Genomic DNA, 16359 nt, shown 5'->3' with positions numbered 1-16359 from the left:
TCGTATCGAGCGGGTACCGCTTGGCGGCACTTCAGAAGGCCTTACGCCCATACCCCCACACCCACGCATCTACACACCCCCTCTTGGACAGTGTTCAATACTAAGAGTTATGCAGCGCCGAATAAAGAAGTCATGCTTGTACTACGTTTGTTGTTTCTGTTCCTGCGCTACCCCCTAAACGTGACATGGTGGAGGCGCCTCGTTTGATCTCGGACTACTGATCTTCATATCAGTAGTCACACCCCAGCTCTACCCCTGACGCTACGACCCTCCCAAAAAATGAAGATGTTGAAGATTTTGAAGGACCAGTTTACAGACTCGCATTTGCCCGAATCGAGTAGGGTAAAGTAAAGAGCGACCTGGAGGACGCCCTAAAGCAACAGAGTCTATGCAGTGCAGATGAGCACAATAATAAGTATAATTTATATTAATTTAGTAAAGGTAAAATTTAACTGAGTAATTGGGTATAGTAGAAATAAGTATATAATTTGCATAGTTGCAGTTTAGTAATAACATTGTCTCAATTTTCTAAGCCAGTGACCTAGGTTCCTTGCTGAGACAGCAAAATAGTGCAAGTATCGTGTGTTTATTTAAAACTAGGTCAAGTGCAAGTACTTGATATAGGATTCTTTGTTTATTAATTTAAAAAATATATATATATTGTTTATTTCAGTGGCCACCGGACGACCTTGTTGCGTCTATCAACGCATTGCCATATCATTTAAGGAAGTAAAGCAGCAAGTCTTGGAGAAGCTGACATCTTCAGATGGGTCCCGCCACGACGGTTCTACTTACACCCGTGTGCACCCAGAGTCTTTTAATAAGTCGAGCTGAAGAAGCATCTCCAAATGTGCTCACGTTAATTAAGAAGAAGTATACATGTCCAATGATAGGTGTGCTAAAGGAGCACGCAAAAGGACACAGTAGGAAGAAGTGAAGCTAAGCGATGAAGTTTGCCGCTTAGAGAATACAGTGCCAAGAGACGGCACTACGAGATGAAGCCTAGGTGAAGCGTTTCCACTTAGATGATGGTGCCCAAAGGAGTATACAATACAATGTGCAGTTGACGTAAATTTTGGCCAAAATGGAGAGCAAGAAGATAGACGCAACACAAGGTTGAAAGGTGACCCAAGGAAAGAATTAATTTTTTTGTGGCTGAAAACATTATCTAGGAATCTAGAAGTAGTTTTAAGAGAAAAGTGTTTATATTTTTGGAATAAAGTTTTTCCCATACCCTCTCTAGCAAATAAGCAACATCGGTTAATTTTAAGATTCATATGGAAAAAGGAAAGACGAGAAATTTATTTTGTAATATAGAATTTTAGTGTTCGGGGCGAACACTTGTTGGAAGGGGGAGATGTCACGAATAACATAAGTTGCACCATGTTCCGGTACCTAGTCTGGCCCCGGTCTCCCCCAGTGCACTGCCGAATCAGCGAGACCGGCAAATTGGGGTCATGAGACGAGTATTTAATCGGCGTCTCAAGCCATCGACGACCACCGAACTCTGGGGTCATCCCCAGAGGGAGGTCACGAGCGACAGTCCGAACTTCCTAGTGCCCGGACGGCTCGTTACCCTGTTGCAGTACCTAAAGTAAGTCCTTTGGGCGTGTCGGACATAGGGGCACCCTGCTCGTATCGAGCGGGTACCGCTTGGCGGCACTTCAGAAGGCCTTACGCCCATACCCCCACACCCACGCATCTACACACCCCCTCTTGGACAGTGTTCAATACTAAGAGTTATGCAGCGCCGAATAAAGAAGTCATGCTTGTACTACGTTTGTTGTTTCTGTTCCTGCGCTACCCCCTAAACGTGACAATATGAATAGTAAGATAATTATGTAATAAAAAAACATACACTTTGTAGATTTACAATAAATTGTTTAACTAGTATAAATGATTAATGATACTGTTTTCAACACTTTTGAATGAGTATTGCAAAGCCATATTAACATTATGATAATTTTATCAACTTTTTCACATAAAAATATGTTTAAGTAATAGGATATCGATTTTTCTATCGTAAGCAGATATCACGGCAAGTCGTTCTAATATCGCTGACAAAAAGAGAGCTGAAAAGGGAGTCTGTTACGGTTCTCCTTAAATTATATTCGCCGAGATTTTCGGCATATAATGCACCATTAGAAATCGATTTATTACCGAATCGGGGTTTTACCGATTCGTAAAATACCGTTTTATTATACAAGGAAAAATACAGGGTAAAAGAAGTATAGGAAGAAGACGCATCTCCTGGTTGAACAACCTAAGGCAGTGGTACAACAGTAGCTCTGTTGATTTGTTCAGATCCGCAGCTTCAAAGATAAAAATCGCCATGATGATAGCCAACCTTCTTAAAGGAGACGGCACGTAAAGAAGAAGAAGAAAATACCGTTTTCTGATCGGAGGTAAACGGAAATAAAATTCTTTTGTTGGGGTGGGGAGGGGTCGGTTGTGGTGAATTATTTACTTTAGGAGAACTAATAATGGAGAGAAGGGTCCGAGAATTTCGAGGGTCTCGCTCTTTTAAGATTGACAACGTGAAAGGTCAATTAAAAGCCAAAAAGAACAACATAAATTTCTTTAATCGTTAGCCCAGCGAAAGACTAATGAAGGGACGAGTCCTAAAAATACTGAGATTCGCTGAGTTGACCGTGAAAATGACAATATTAGTTGCCTTAAAGGCTAAATAAATAGATTTCCTTTTAGAAGGGCTTAATGACAAAAAGTACCTTTAAGGTAAATTCACAACACGAAACCTTAGGCTAGGAATATAGAGTCAAAAAAGCAAGTCATTACCATTTTACACAATTTTAGTACGTATATGTAATTTACCTTCAGAGGGTCGAGAAGGGTTACCATGCCGTTTGCATGCAGTGCATGCACTAAATATCAATTAGCGAATTCTCATTAAGCATGCACCAGGAAACGCCATCGTCTAGTTTCAGTTAATAAAATGATTTTTTTTAGAAACTTTTAGCTTAAAAGGGCCATGTTTTGGTTAAAAATATGACTGATATGATATCCTAATGAATTATTATTTAACTACGTTTAGTGGCAAAATTTGGTTTACTTTCTAAATTTCAATTATTGTATAGTCAAACATCAATTTAAATCCACGCTATGCTACAATGCAAAACTGACCCTAAACCCCTAAACAGTAAATACTTCTGATTAAAAGTCAATTTTTAATTTAATTTAATTTAGTGGCGTCCTCTGGCGATCCTAACTTAAATTTCTTTGCAAAAAAAAACACATTACTGGAAACTACTATGAATTATATGGTACACGGTTTCCTTAAGAGATGGCACTTTCACACAGAAGTTTCCTAATAAATCGAAAATAACTAAATGTTGATTGATTGAATTTGTCTAGCTGATAACTTTCAAACTGAACAAAAACTGCTGCTAAAAAATAAATTAAGATAATCAAAACACTATAAAAACCTATTTGCTGACAATTTTTTACCACCTGAATTGATGAACCATCAATGATTGAACCATCACAAAGAGTAAGATTAAACAATGCGGTTTTGCAAGCGGTACCATGACTGCTCCCATTTCAATGGTACTAAATTCATCATTTTTGGGTACCGTGAAAGTAAATAACATAGGTGTGGTACCACATAAGTTGAACAACTCGAAAGACTTGTGAAATAAGAACCTCAAGTTTGTCACATTATGTTATGATTTAAAAAAAATAGTTATTTTACTATTAGTTTTGCTGTTATTTAGTATTTTTCTTATTTCACTAGTTAACTTGAAAGAAAGTGTGTTTTGGTAATACATGTGTATATGTAATTGTTTCCGGTTGAGGCACTTAATCTAATTTTGTCAGATTTTAGCTGATAAATGTGATATTTATGAGATTGTCGTGGTGAGGCAGCCGGAAATTTAGAAAAGTTGAAATAAATTCACTTTTGCTTACTTAACCGCTACATATGCGTGTGCAATTACATTGACGTCCAAATAGATCCATAAATAAAACCAGTTATTAGGTTACACGTAGCAGGAAATCGGAAATATCAGCAGTTCTAGCATTCACAGCCGGGTGGTTTAAAAATACTTCCATTGTTTGGTACAACATTCAAGCACCTGCCAAAAGTTGGAGTGTCAATAAATCACCAGTCATTAACACTTGGCTACTTTCCCTATTGTCTACTAAGTGGAATAGAAAGGGACTTGATTGGAGAAGGGCCCCCGGAAGACCAGAAAAAGCCTTTCTTCACGTCTGTGACTAATCCCATCTTGACCACATTCACCTGACCACATTAGATTCAAACATATCGGGCGGTTGAAATATTTAAAGGGAAAGTACACATCAAAATTACGTTTCCTATAAATTGTTATTAATCGTCTAAGTGGGTTGGTACAGCTTCAGCATGTGTTTTTAAGTATTTCAGTTCATTTGAATTGCTAAACTGTTTAATGGATTTGCAAAAGTGGGGAATTACATCATTTATGGTAACCGATTAATGCAAAAAAAATTATATTTAAGAGAGAAGTTTATCGTCAACTTTAATTTAGTTTGATTTTTGCAATGCAAACAAAAGTGATAAATATTTAGGATTGCTAGGCACCCAGCAAGGAAATGCTTTCTTTTTAAATGCAGTTTTTCTCGGTTATTAACCACGAGGTATTCAGTTCGACAATGGCAATTTAAATGCACACAATTATGAAGAAAATAATTAGAAATGTACAGGAAGTTCAAGTCTGCCAGGCTTTGATCTGATAATAAGAAGATAGAAAATCACGCTGAGTTCCATATACAGAATGTAATTTTTTGGATGATTTATTGTTTAAAACATACTGAAATTAAAGGAACTGCATCTAAAAAGTATAACGGCAAAATAACCTGAGGAAGTGGAAGTGAAGATTATCAAATTACAAGCCTCTCAATGTTCTATCATGACTTCAAAAGTGGCATTGTGAAGGTAAATCCGCACCGTCAATTTAATTGATGAACCAAGTTATTACTTGAAGCAAAAATTTGCCCGAAGCGCCATGACACACTAGATAAGGTTACCCTACCTCACCTGTACATCGTCTTCGACGCTACTCTACCCAAGTTACACCTTCACCATGTGAAAGCTCTTAAATTTGGACGCTGGGCAATATCGTCCACCAATTCGATATCTGCACGCACTTGTTGCGAGTCTTCCTATTTTCAACCCCGTACATGGTAAGTCTATTACCAACAGTTCACAGTTTTACATGGTTTTGGTGTTGTAATACAGTTTACAGTAAGTTATAAAGCTATTTTTTTAATAACCCTTAACATGGAGGTGTAATTCTCCTCTCAAACAGTATCAAAAGAGGCGTCACAATTTACAGTCTTGTGACATTATAAAAGAAACCATTTTCAACCCTTAAATATGTTAATGTTAATTTGTTTGTTCTTATTGTGTTCATTGTACGTTTTCTCGGTCTAAAAATTTGTGTACTAGTTATTACTAGTTTTTTTTTATTATTAAATTAAATTTAATTAATCTCTCAAACATTTTTTTACACCTGTGTAAAGGATAACTTTATTTGCAACTTCGACCAACAGTAACATTTATTAAAGTAAAGATTATCTGAAACTCTCACTAGTAATAAAAGGGAGTTATTGATAACTGAGTGGGTTTAGAATAGAATGGTACTATATAAAATGACTTGCATCATTTTGAATTAAGACGAAGATATGATTAGGAAGAGAAAGCGGATAACATATTTTCATAATAATTGTAACACAAGTTGTTATGGTTTGATCCCATTATTGAAAAGCTGGGTGTGGTTGGTATAATTATAGATGAAACTACTATTACTGTTTGGTTGCTTACTGGTAACTGCAAAGGCTGGCAATACCCGAGGAAATCACAGAACCAATCTAGAGGACATTGAACGAGACTACACCAGCGGGGATGTAAGAACAACTAAGGTTTGACGTCGTAAATATCTTAGACAACTGTTATTAAAAATTAATTTATACAGGCTAACTCTCCAACTAAATTTGGGTTCGTACCACAACGTACAGCTTCGTCTTACGTTGCAGTCAAACCAAAATACCAGTACAGCCAGGCTAGTTATCAAGTGAAGAAGTCCACGCCCAAAACTAAATCAGCTTCAGCAGTACAATACGTGGAACAGCCCGTATACTACAGCCAGCCTCAGTACCTGCAGGCACAACCTCAACAGTACCAGCAATACGAAAATGTGCAGTACGTGACAGACAACTCAATTGCACAGCCCGAACAGCCCCAATACTATTTTGTGCAGCAGTACCAGGCACCGAGTACTGCTGTTGAGGCTGTGGTGGACCCTAAAGGTACATATTTAACCAACGCAACATCCTTAACCAACCAACACTTTTTTACAGATGTCTTAGCGTACTACACCCCAAACTCAATCGGTAGTACTGAGGAAAAGTATTTGCAGCCCTATTACGTCAAACCAGAACCGCAACTTCCTCCAGTGACCACATCAACCAAATATACGAAAGTACTGCCAAGCAAACCTAAAGAAGTCAAGTATGCGACTGTACCAGAAAAGCAGTACCAACAGCCCCAACAGGAAGTCATCATTAAGAGGACACCCAAAAGTCTGTTGGACTCTTACGTACCATCTGTGGTGCAGTTGCAATATTTGAGGCAGCAGGGCAAACTTGGGTACTCAAAATTTTGAATTTTTGAATATTAGGTAGTTTACTGGCCAGTCAGTCCCTCTGCAGTGATGGTGTTTTTGTATTAATCCACTGTATGATGTTGAATTATTGTATATAAGTACTGTTTCTATTTATTGTAATTTTTAATACATACACTTCATACACAAGAATTATACTATTTTTATTTATAATTTTAGTATGAAAACTGCTTTATTTTTAGCATTAAATACTGACACTGGCGTAAATAAAGAAAACTCTAACTAACATAAAAGAAGTTTTTAAAATAATTGAGTGTTACATTTTAAAGGTATACTCGGTCCCAGGAAAAGTGGCAGTGACGACATTAAATGACATCATAATGAAATTCACTTCTGTCTTAGATTCGTTCTTAAGATTTTCTTGCCGCCTTGAGCGTTTCTTTCCGGTAATTTAAAAAGCTTTGTTTTTGTTGAATCAGACATCCAACGAGGTGAGTTACTTCTGAAAGTAAGACATTTCCAACATTTTAGCTTGTAATAGAAAAGAATCGACAATTATTACGTCACTGCCACTAGCCCTGAGACGGACTTATTTTAAGTAAGTTAAGTTTATGTTCAGCGGTTTTGTGTTTGTAAATTTAAAAAAGAAAATTTTGATAGCTTCATGACACGTACCAAACAAGTTATTTTTTTGAGGTTTGTTTTATATTTCTAATTTTTACATTTATTAATATTCTTATTCAATTACCTATCAAAGCTCAGGAGATTCAATCACGGTGACCACATTTATAATATTTATCAGAGCGTCACCAAGTAATGAGAATTTTAATCAGTTTAAGTTCAGCAAGTTTCGTCGTAATTAGTTTTTTATTACTATTATTTGTTTAATTATGTTCGCATTCTCATCTTAGAAATGTCAGCAAAAAACCTTGTGGTAATGACGTCTTTCAAGAATTTTGATTGGTACTAGGCACACTCTCTATCCTTGTTTTTTTTCATATATTCTTCGTATTCCTTATTACGGAGAAATTCAAAAGTCCAGTCAGCTGGGATTAATTATTACTTTGGGTGCGGAAATTGAAGAAAGCTTTCTAGGTAATCGAAATTTAAAAAATAAAGAAAGGAAGTAGTTTTGCTTCCCCATTTTTTGTTCTATTTGCTCTCTTTTATTCGGATTTCTTGACCGTTCATTATAACTAACGAGAGTGAAAGGGGCAAATGACCGTTCACTGTACTTGACTATTTCAACTTTCATTATTATTTTCATATTTGGGATGTGGGCGGTGTAAATAAGGCAACGCACCAAAACAGTATTTAATTTATTTTAATAACAAAAAAAAAACAGTAAAAAGTTGCCTGGTAGTACTATTATAAATATACAATATACACTATAGATCAACAGCGCGAAGTATTAAGGAGATATTTACAAAAGAAATCACAGAAAAATAGATTAATAAACCAACAAAATACATTAGACATATAAAAGGATGTAGCTTAACTTCAGTCATAGCTATTTTTTTTTAATTTAAATTATTGTTAGCTGACTGACTCACTAGTATACAGTGAGAGTGTTCTATTTAAAGTAAACTCTCTAAGATCAGAAAGTGTATTGGCTTTTTCACTGTCTCAAAAAATCAGTTGGATAGTCTTAATGAAATAGTTTGTACTGTTTTTGGTAGAGACTTTGCGGATGTGTACTATGGAGACCCGTTTGTGATGACAGTTGATCACAGCTTCGTGTCATTAATAATCATTGTCTGTTGTAATAATCAATTTCGTATCACGAACAGATCTATTTACTTCATGTAGGTCTGATAAACCTATCAATCTGCATACTTTTATACGTCTATAAGCAATTCATTTAGTTCTTTAGGAAGTCTGCCTGATTTCCCCGTCTTTAACTTGTATACTAGGTACAAACTTGTCAGTTCTAACTTTCCTTCTGTAATCATCAAAATACGTTCTGCCATGTTCTTGTTGCTGTTGTTGTTGTTGCTGTTGATTTTTAGCCCCACCCAAATTCAAAGGCTTTAAAGGCGATCCAAAATGGGCGCTCAAATTAGCTTTAATTTTTTCTTGCTGTTCTGGGCTGAACAACTCCAACCCTGTAATGATAGCAGGGGCGGTTTTCACCCCTGGATTCAGCCCTTCGTTCATCAAAAAATGTTGGGCGGCCTGCTGGGCCAATTTATCAAAATCCGGTTCTTGCACCTCTTGGTTCTCCTCAATCTGTTGTAACCTTTGAGAATTCGTGCTCAGTTGCTCTTCAAGGGCTTGGTAATTGGTGGTTCTCGATTCTTGACTGGCTGCGATTGGTTGGTTCAAATGGTGCGGGACCACGTGATGCTGAGGCGCTACCAAAGCTTGTGGTGTTGGTAGAGCCTCGTGACTGTAGAATTGCGTTTGGATTGGTTGGGGTTGTGTGGAGGCGGGGGCGGCTGTTGATGATGGTTGGTAACGAGTCTCGAGTTGTTGCGATTGGTGGGACTGAACGTATTGGGGTCTCGCTTGCACTAATGGTTGTGGTTGTTGATAATAGGGTTGATGGTTTGGTGGAACAAATTGCTGATTTGATGATACAAACCTAAATATTGAAAACAAATTACCTATGGTTGCAACCAAAGAAAATAGTTCGAGATTGTATATGTTCACTCCAAATTGAAAAGTGAATGTAAATATTAATAAAAACTAGGAAGCAAAAGCAATGAAATACATAATTCTAATGCTATTAAAAAACTCTCGTTTAAGAGGAAATTTCTCCTGGTCGATATAAACACTTCAATTATATGAATTATTGCTACTACAAAACTGAAATGATTACGATGAAAGTGGAACAGAAAAATACGTGTTCGCGTTAAACGAACAGCAGAATATTAAAGTATGCCGGCACGAACCCATTCAAATCATAATTAATTACTTTACCATCGTCTTGGTGATGGTAAAACCAGGCAAGTGGAAAAACGCACTCAAAAACTTTCTTGACTTATTGTATTTCCAATTAAAAATTTTAACTTTCCTCTAAATATGTACTACACTCAAAAGTGATTAAGAGCAAAAGAAAGTTTTAATTTTTGCAATATATTACCTTAACCACGCGGAAACACTTTACTTACTTGGGGAAATTATGGACATTTTGGAAATACTGGATAAGCTGCTGAGCAACATTGTTGCCCTGCTGCAACATGCTAGCCGGGACATAAGCGGGTTGAGCTATAATGACCATAGCAACTGGAGTGGCCTGGTGAAGCTTCTTCAAAGCCTGTAACAACCCCACTAAATGACGAACCGATTACAAACCTAAGGGTGCTACTGGGTACCTCATGGGACTGCTGATTATTATATGGCGTGGCTTGCTGAAGATGCTGAGTCCTGACCTGGAAATGTTCAGGAAACGTCACCTGAGCCTGCTGCTGGTATTTGCTGCTAAACTGTTGAGGGTAGTTTGCCAGGTCCGGTTTCATCGTAGATCCGATAAAGTTGGGATTGCTGTACGAGTATTTCGGTGGTTCATCCTTCAAGCCGGCTTCACTCCTAACCACTCCAAAAAGCCAGGTTAAAGTCACCTGAGGGATGAAATACTCTAGAAGAGGCTTGGAACCTTAAAGCCAGAATGCTTACGCTCAACGTTACGATCCCTTTCATGATTGTTAGCACGCGCAATACGAACGAAATCAAATCACTATCACCGTCAAAGACGAAATGCAGTCGAGCTTAAAGCCCCTCTCCTATTTATATTCTCGTGTTATGTGTATAAAGAAGGTTTTTATTTTCTTTATGTTGTTCGAAAGGTCCTTAACTGTCATATACGAGCATTTCTCTAATATCGACGATGCTTAATTACTTTCAACGGCCTTGACATAATATGTAAGTAACTTTAATTATTGAGAAGCATTGTGTTGTTTCGTTTTGGTTCATCTAGTTTGGAATTTAAAGCAGCAGCTCTCTCCAAAGATGATTTTTGGCATGAAGGAATTAAGACATAAAAAATTCTCTAGAAAAGGTTAAAAAATGTTTTTCGTCTTGATTTAGAACTAGAATTTTATTATACTTATTTTTCAATTTATAAGGGAACTTTTATATTATACCATCAAATTGCATAATTATTATTTTGTGCTTTTGCTTGGTTTATTAATGCCAATTTTGGAATAAAATAGAAAGTGGACTTTAAAAGCTTGATCCCCAATTTGTACGGACGTTTACTATTATAAGCAAATCTCAGGATTAATTTGTTATTCATTTCTGTATCTCTCTCTAGATATGCAATTTTTATGTAGTAAAATTATTATAATTAGTTATTCAGTATAAATAAAACCGAAACGTATTGGAAGATAAATGGTCTAAATTAAGAGAAATAAAGCTTAAAAAATAGAGTAACAAAGAATTTTAAAGTACAATCGACTTTGCATAATATTGTATATTAGTTACATATTTTTTTTAAAAGCTTTAAAGCAACACTTTTCAAACTTCGCCCTAGACAAAACGATGGCTAAGTATATTTTCCCATCAAACTGCAACTTTCCATTACAATTTAGCGGTTCCCAAGATTCGAGAAATTTCCTCGAGATCTGCGTCGAGACGTTTAGGTAATTTTACGTTATTGTCGTTATGGAAGTCGTTAACCTGCTACAATAATACTGAGATTGCATGACGTTATGCGTTATTTTCTTAAAAATTAAAAAGAAGTGTGAATTTGTCATCAGATTCAAATTTTAACGTCTGAGGACTAGTTTGAAAACGCTCTGAAGAAAGGAAACATACTTTCAGCTACTTGACGATGATAGAAGATTACTTTCACAGTTACGTGTATAAATCGAACCGGTGACTACATTTACATCGATCAGTTATGCAAAAAAGTTGTAAGGACACAAGAATCCGGCCTGATATAGACAATAATTAGTTTAATATCTTCAGATTTCTAAGGCCACTGCATTCCGTGCTAATTATTTTCCACTTTCGTACTTTTCTAATAAAACGTAATTATTTTTATTACTGGCTCTCATAATTCTTTTAATAGCCCCAAGTGGGTTTGAACTACAACAGTCAACATTTTGGTTTTTTACATGAAAAAAATGTGATCACCAATTGTTTATTAGACCACTTTAATGGACATTCAAACCTGCTCGAGCGTTTAACGGAACAAGTCAAATGCGGTTTTTTAACAGCGGTTTTACAATCTCACCTTCAGTTTTTTTTTCTAAAAAAGAAAGAAATATATTTATGGAAATCTTCATGTAAACATGACTTTCACTGAATACTTAATGCAAAACTTAGGAAAAAGGTTTGACGCAGTAAAAACTACGTTCTTAAGATTTTCTCTCGTTAAGTATAATTAGATTGAGAATGAAATTTTCAAAATTGTTGGATTGAAAAAATACACAAATTTGCAGATAATCATTTTGTCATGTCTAAAATAGCATAATAACTCCCTGACACTAGAGCAAACAGTGCAACCAATATAATAAACACATTTTTGATCAACTTCCAATGCAATGCACCCCAACCTTCTTGATACGTAACGATAATGTCCAGAACGGCAGGTACCAAAAAACCTAAAGAGGAGAAGAAAATGGAGCCTACTAGATCGATTAAAGAACCCAAATCTTCGCCTCCAGCGATTGCAACTCCTGAAATAATTTTTTTTAACCGGTTAAAGTTGGTAACTGTTTGGTAAGTGCTAACAAACCGGTTACAACTGCTACCATGACAATCCTCAACCAGATTTGGGACATATTGTGCTTGTTTTCGGGGATGACTCTCTTCAGTCTTTTCCACATAATATCGGTTGGGATGTAGAATTGTAGCATAAAAGAGAAGAAAACCGAAATGGCAATTGCTGCTTGAACAATTTGGGCAGGGCTACAACACGAACTCTCTTTAAAAATTATCGAATTCAAGTCAAAATCATTATTACATTTCATCATCGGGGAGGTTTTTAGTTATAGTCACCTCAGTTTGATCCCCATAGCGGTAATAACCTAGAAACCCAATGGAAGTGAACATAAACACTATAACCACCATAGCAGAGTTGAGCACGCCGCATGTACCCAAGAATCTGGGTTCTGGCATTGAATTTTCCACTGGCATTATGGTGCCGATCCCTTCCATAGCAAAAAGCACCGTACTGAAGAAGGATGGAATACCTAAAAATCCAAATAAATAAAAAAATTATTGAAAAATAAGTTACTTGGTACCCGCAAACCCATTGCCCATCTTTAATTGATCCTGGTCTACTTCCTTCAAACCTGAGAAGATATAGTACCCGGTAATACCAAAAGCAACAGCCAGCATCGCGTTAGCTATAAATGAGAACGGTACCATGTTTTTGATTTCTCTAATTTGACACAGTACCATCAGGAGGACCATAATGATCAGCTTGAGTTGATACCTATCCCAGGCGGCCGCATCCGAATGATAATAGGCCAAAAGCTGTATTATTTTAAGTTATTTCTCAGTTTTTGTTTTGTGGTTTGTGGTACCTTAGTAAGAGACACTGAGATAAAGACCATGTACACTGACACTCCTAGGTAGTATGTGGAAACTAGGGCAAACTCCACAAAGGCTCTAATTTACAAAATAAAAAGGTTTTATTATCATATCAAGGTAACATTTGAAGATTAGAAATTTGTATTGCTATTTCGATTATGAACATTGTTATCATTGATTTTGCATGGATAATTTAAAATTCTTCAAATCTGTCAAAACTTTACCTGGCACATCCTGACCATTTCCGTAGACACTTGGGGCCTTGTTTAAATACTTCTTCGGCTGTGTCTGCAAAACCTAAGCTTGGAATGTTTCCTTTAGCGCACACTTTTTCGGACGTTTGCACCTGTACATAAACAACCAATTCTCTAATACCAACATACAGTCTAAACATCTAAAAACACTTACTAAGATGTAAACAGTGTGAGTGCACAAAATACCAATCAGAATGTTACCAATCAAACCAACCAGAAGACCGGCGCTTTTGAAAGCTCTTGGCACTGCCAGAATCCCCGTGCCCAACGAGGATTTAACCAAATGAACAAAGGCTCCTAGATAACTACAATTCTATTAGCAAAAGCACACTAGTGATTTAAGTCTAATTGAGATTTGCTTGAAAAATATTATTTTGTTGTCATGAATGTATTAGATAATTTGAAAAGTTATAAATCTGTTTCACTACACTTTTCATGCACACCCCGTATACTGCAAGCAAAAACTGTCCTAGTTAAAGAGTGGATTAGGAACATTTTTTGGTCTCTTGCAAATTTTTCGTAACTATTGCCGTTTTTTGAGTTATTTATCAAAAACTGGATCGATGCAAGTATATAAATCAGTTGAAATTGTGGTCTGAAATTTGAACATGGTTAAAGAAGAGTCAGGGACAAAATCGCCTGTAAAACCCACTTGGAGTAAGAAAATTATTGTTTTAAGTACATTTTTGGAATCCTCATGAAATTTCCTATCCGATAACCTAAAAAACACTACAATATTTGGAACAGTCAAGAAGAAAAGTGAGGTCAAAATTTAAACTGCACACAGTATTTGTAAGTTACTGGTAGTTTACCAGTCAAATTTGTCTGGTAAAGTAAAATAATTACCGGTAATTTACCCATCAGTAAATTATTGTAATTGTGCAATGTTCGTTCGGAGGAAAAAGTTTTTACACTTTTTACTGAAAACTTCTAGAGGATAACGACTTACTTATTTGGATGTGTCAAAACTCGATGTTCGTGCGGTTTATACTCCTTCTCTGGGACATTTTCCATTTGTATTTTGCAATTATCGGTCATGACTAGTTCTGTTCTGAAATACGTATGTATTTAACACCAACAATACCAAAAGTCGCTTTAGCTTACTTGGAGTTGTAGGTCTCTAATCCAGGTATGGGAATTTGGCTCTTTGATGACGTTTGACTCATGCTTTTCCTGTAAGAGAGAATTATTGCCCTAAGTGTTTATGTTTATCAAGTGTTTAAGGGATGTAGTAAAATAATTTTAAATCGAACTTTTGCGTTCTATTATATTTTTGCAACGCCAGTCATTTATTTTTAGAAAATTGTAAGAAAATGCGCAAAATGAGGAAGGGACTCTACACTTTGAAATAATGTGTTGTTTCCTAATTTACCATAAGAAGTTTCAATTGATTGTTTATTAAATAAGCTAAAAGCAGACAGCACTTCTAATTAATTTGATTTCTTATAGAATTAAAGTCGCATTTATTAAATATTTATAGTCGATCGAGTTCACCTTGTTTTGATTTCCAACACTTCAGTATGTAAATAAGAAACTCAACTAAATTTAGCCAGACTGACATAAATTAGAGGGAAAAGTTAATCTTATTATACGGTCGAGTGTAAAGGTAACGCAATAATTTTCCTTGAAATTTGAAAATAGTTTTGAACGTCTAATCAGCAAGTATTTTATAGCTTCATCTTTCTTTAATAAATTTGACAGCTGGTGTACAGTTTATGACAGACACTAGTAAATAGCTCGTTACTGTCAGTGTTTATTTTGATGGTATGGTGTTCCCAACATATTAGTTATTGGACTATAGTTTCCGTTAAGAGAACAAGCTTTATACACAAATAACCAGACGCATTCTTATAATAAAGTTTATAGTATATTATTAACTTTTTTTAGTTTGCAAAAAAGACATTAGATTACTTGTATCTTGAATGCCCAGATTTCTTCTGAACATCCATCGTATCATATAAAACAAACAACACAGAAACACAATAATAAATTGTTTTGCGTAAATAAATGAAACATACCACAGTAAACTTTGAAGCTTTCCTGTAATTTGCTAATATTTTCCCAAAATAATTTGTCAAGGTAATTTAGCGAATGGATCAATCAACACCTGAAAATCGCACTACTAAACCGACTAGACTAGTTTATAAAAGTAAGTGAAATTCTGCTAATTAATTTTTAATTATCACTTACCCAAATGGCAACTAAAGGATTAACTCTATATAAAGCACTTTTTCTACCAAACACCGTTTTGAGGGAACTTTCTGGCGGGGAACATTACATTTTGATGTCCTGCCACAAACTGGAGGTGTTTTTGGAATTTACGTAACTTACGTAGCGCGTTCAAAAAACACGTCTCCATTTCGTATGAGTTTGGGTTAGAAATTGAAAAGAGACAAACATTTCCAATACACCTACTAATCACGTCTAGAGAATGCACTCACTACCGAGTTTAATCCAAAAGTTAAGTCCCAACAATTCTCTAAGCATTTTGAGAGGAACCCCTCGTAACATTTTCAGAACTGGCTCACGAAAGTGCTAACCAAACTTGTAAAGTAGAATCAATTGTAAAATGATTTTTGGGGGTGTTGAAACCTAAAATAGTTGAATTATTTGATCAGGCCTGGTAAAGTAATAAATATTTCATTTTTGTGGCACGACATCAGAATGTGGGTATTTAATTTTTAAGTCAGGTTATTATTACCGACACTAAAAATAACGGGTATTTTAAAAACGCACGCCAAAAACGCCATTTTTACGATTTTCCTCAATGAAAATTGCACTATTAGCAATAAAACAGTTTATTACTGAAAGCAAACGGTATTAATAAAAATTAAAAAACATATAAATACTATTACGAAACTGAAAACGTAATTGCCTACGTCATATTCAGTGACGCATATTTCTAGTAGATGTTCCCAAACTTTTTTTTTCTCCTAGACCACTTTTATAAATTTTGCTGGTTTCGGTGGACCCCCTAATAATTATGGAATTTTGTGTTGCGGCTG

General features: G+C 35.8%; 3 protein-coding genes across 6 annotated transcripts; 1 reads left to right on the top strand and 2 right to left on the bottom strand.

Annotated features, from left to right (window-relative positions):
• Window positions 1-5028: 5028 nt before the first annotated feature.
• On the top strand, window positions 5029-6809 carry LOC145735268 (uncharacterized). Of its 2 annotated transcripts, none has more exons than XM_081989103.1 (4): window positions 5029-5178; window positions 5788-5916; window positions 5970-6303; window positions 6355-6809. In XM_081989103.1, exons 1-4 carry the CDS (start codon window positions 5176-5178, stop codon window positions 6657-6659), a joined length of 771 nt encoding a protein of 256 aa, XP_081845229.1. In that variant the 5' UTR covers window positions 5029-5175; the 3' UTR covers window positions 6660-6809. The 2 variants fall into 2 exon arrangements, with proteins under 2 accessions (XP_081845229.1, XP_081845230.1); XM_081989104.1 differs by lacking the exon at window positions 5029-5178 and adding an exon at window positions 5221-5239.
• Window positions 6810-7925: 1116 nt separating this feature from the next.
• On the bottom strand, window positions 7926-11854 carry LOC145735527 (uncharacterized). Its single transcript, XM_081989461.1, has 4 exons — window positions 10236-11854; window positions 9935-10180; window positions 9731-9876; window positions 7926-9201 (listed from the first exon to the last, which is right to left on the bottom strand). The coding sequence occupies exons 1-4, from the start codon at window positions 10257-10259 to the stop codon at window positions 8487-8489; spliced, it is 1131 nt and encodes a 376-aa protein (XP_081845587.1). The 5' UTR covers window positions 10260-11854; the 3' UTR covers window positions 7926-8486.
• A 143-nt stretch (window positions 11855-11997) lies between these two features.
• On the bottom strand, window positions 11998-15766 carry LOC145735524 (proton-coupled amino acid transporter-like protein acs). Of its 3 annotated transcripts, XM_081989453.1 has the most exons (11): window positions 15545-15766; window positions 15373-15461; window positions 14459-14527; window positions 14304-14405; window positions 13509-13659; window positions 13325-13446; window positions 13094-13178; window positions 12809-13043; window positions 12529-12757; window positions 12301-12473; window positions 11998-12241 (listed from the first exon to the last, which is right to left on the bottom strand). In XM_081989453.1, exons 3-11 carry the CDS (start codon window positions 14518-14520, stop codon window positions 12009-12011), a joined length of 1392 nt encoding a protein of 463 aa, XP_081845579.1. In that variant the 5' UTR covers window positions 14521-14527; window positions 15373-15461; window positions 15545-15766; the 3' UTR covers window positions 11998-12008. The 3 variants fall into 3 exon arrangements, with proteins under 3 accessions (XP_081845579.1, XP_081845580.1, XP_081845578.1); XM_081989454.1 differs by lacking the exon at window positions 15373-15461 and having other exon boundaries at window positions 14304-14400; window positions 15545-15765; XM_081989452.1 differs by lacking the exon at window positions 15373-15461 and having other exon boundaries at window positions 15545-15764.
• Window positions 15767-16359: the final 593 nt, after the last annotated feature.

Source organism: Ips typographus, linkage group LG11, assembly GCF_016097725.1.
Source record: "Ips typographus isolate SLU linkage group LG11, UJ_Ityp_2.0, whole genome shotgun sequence".
Taxonomy (NCBI): Eukaryota; Metazoa; Arthropoda; class Insecta; order Coleoptera; family Curculionidae; genus Ips; species Ips typographus.
Note: the sequence above shows the minus strand (reverse complement) of the source record. Positions and strands in the feature narration are given on the sequence as shown.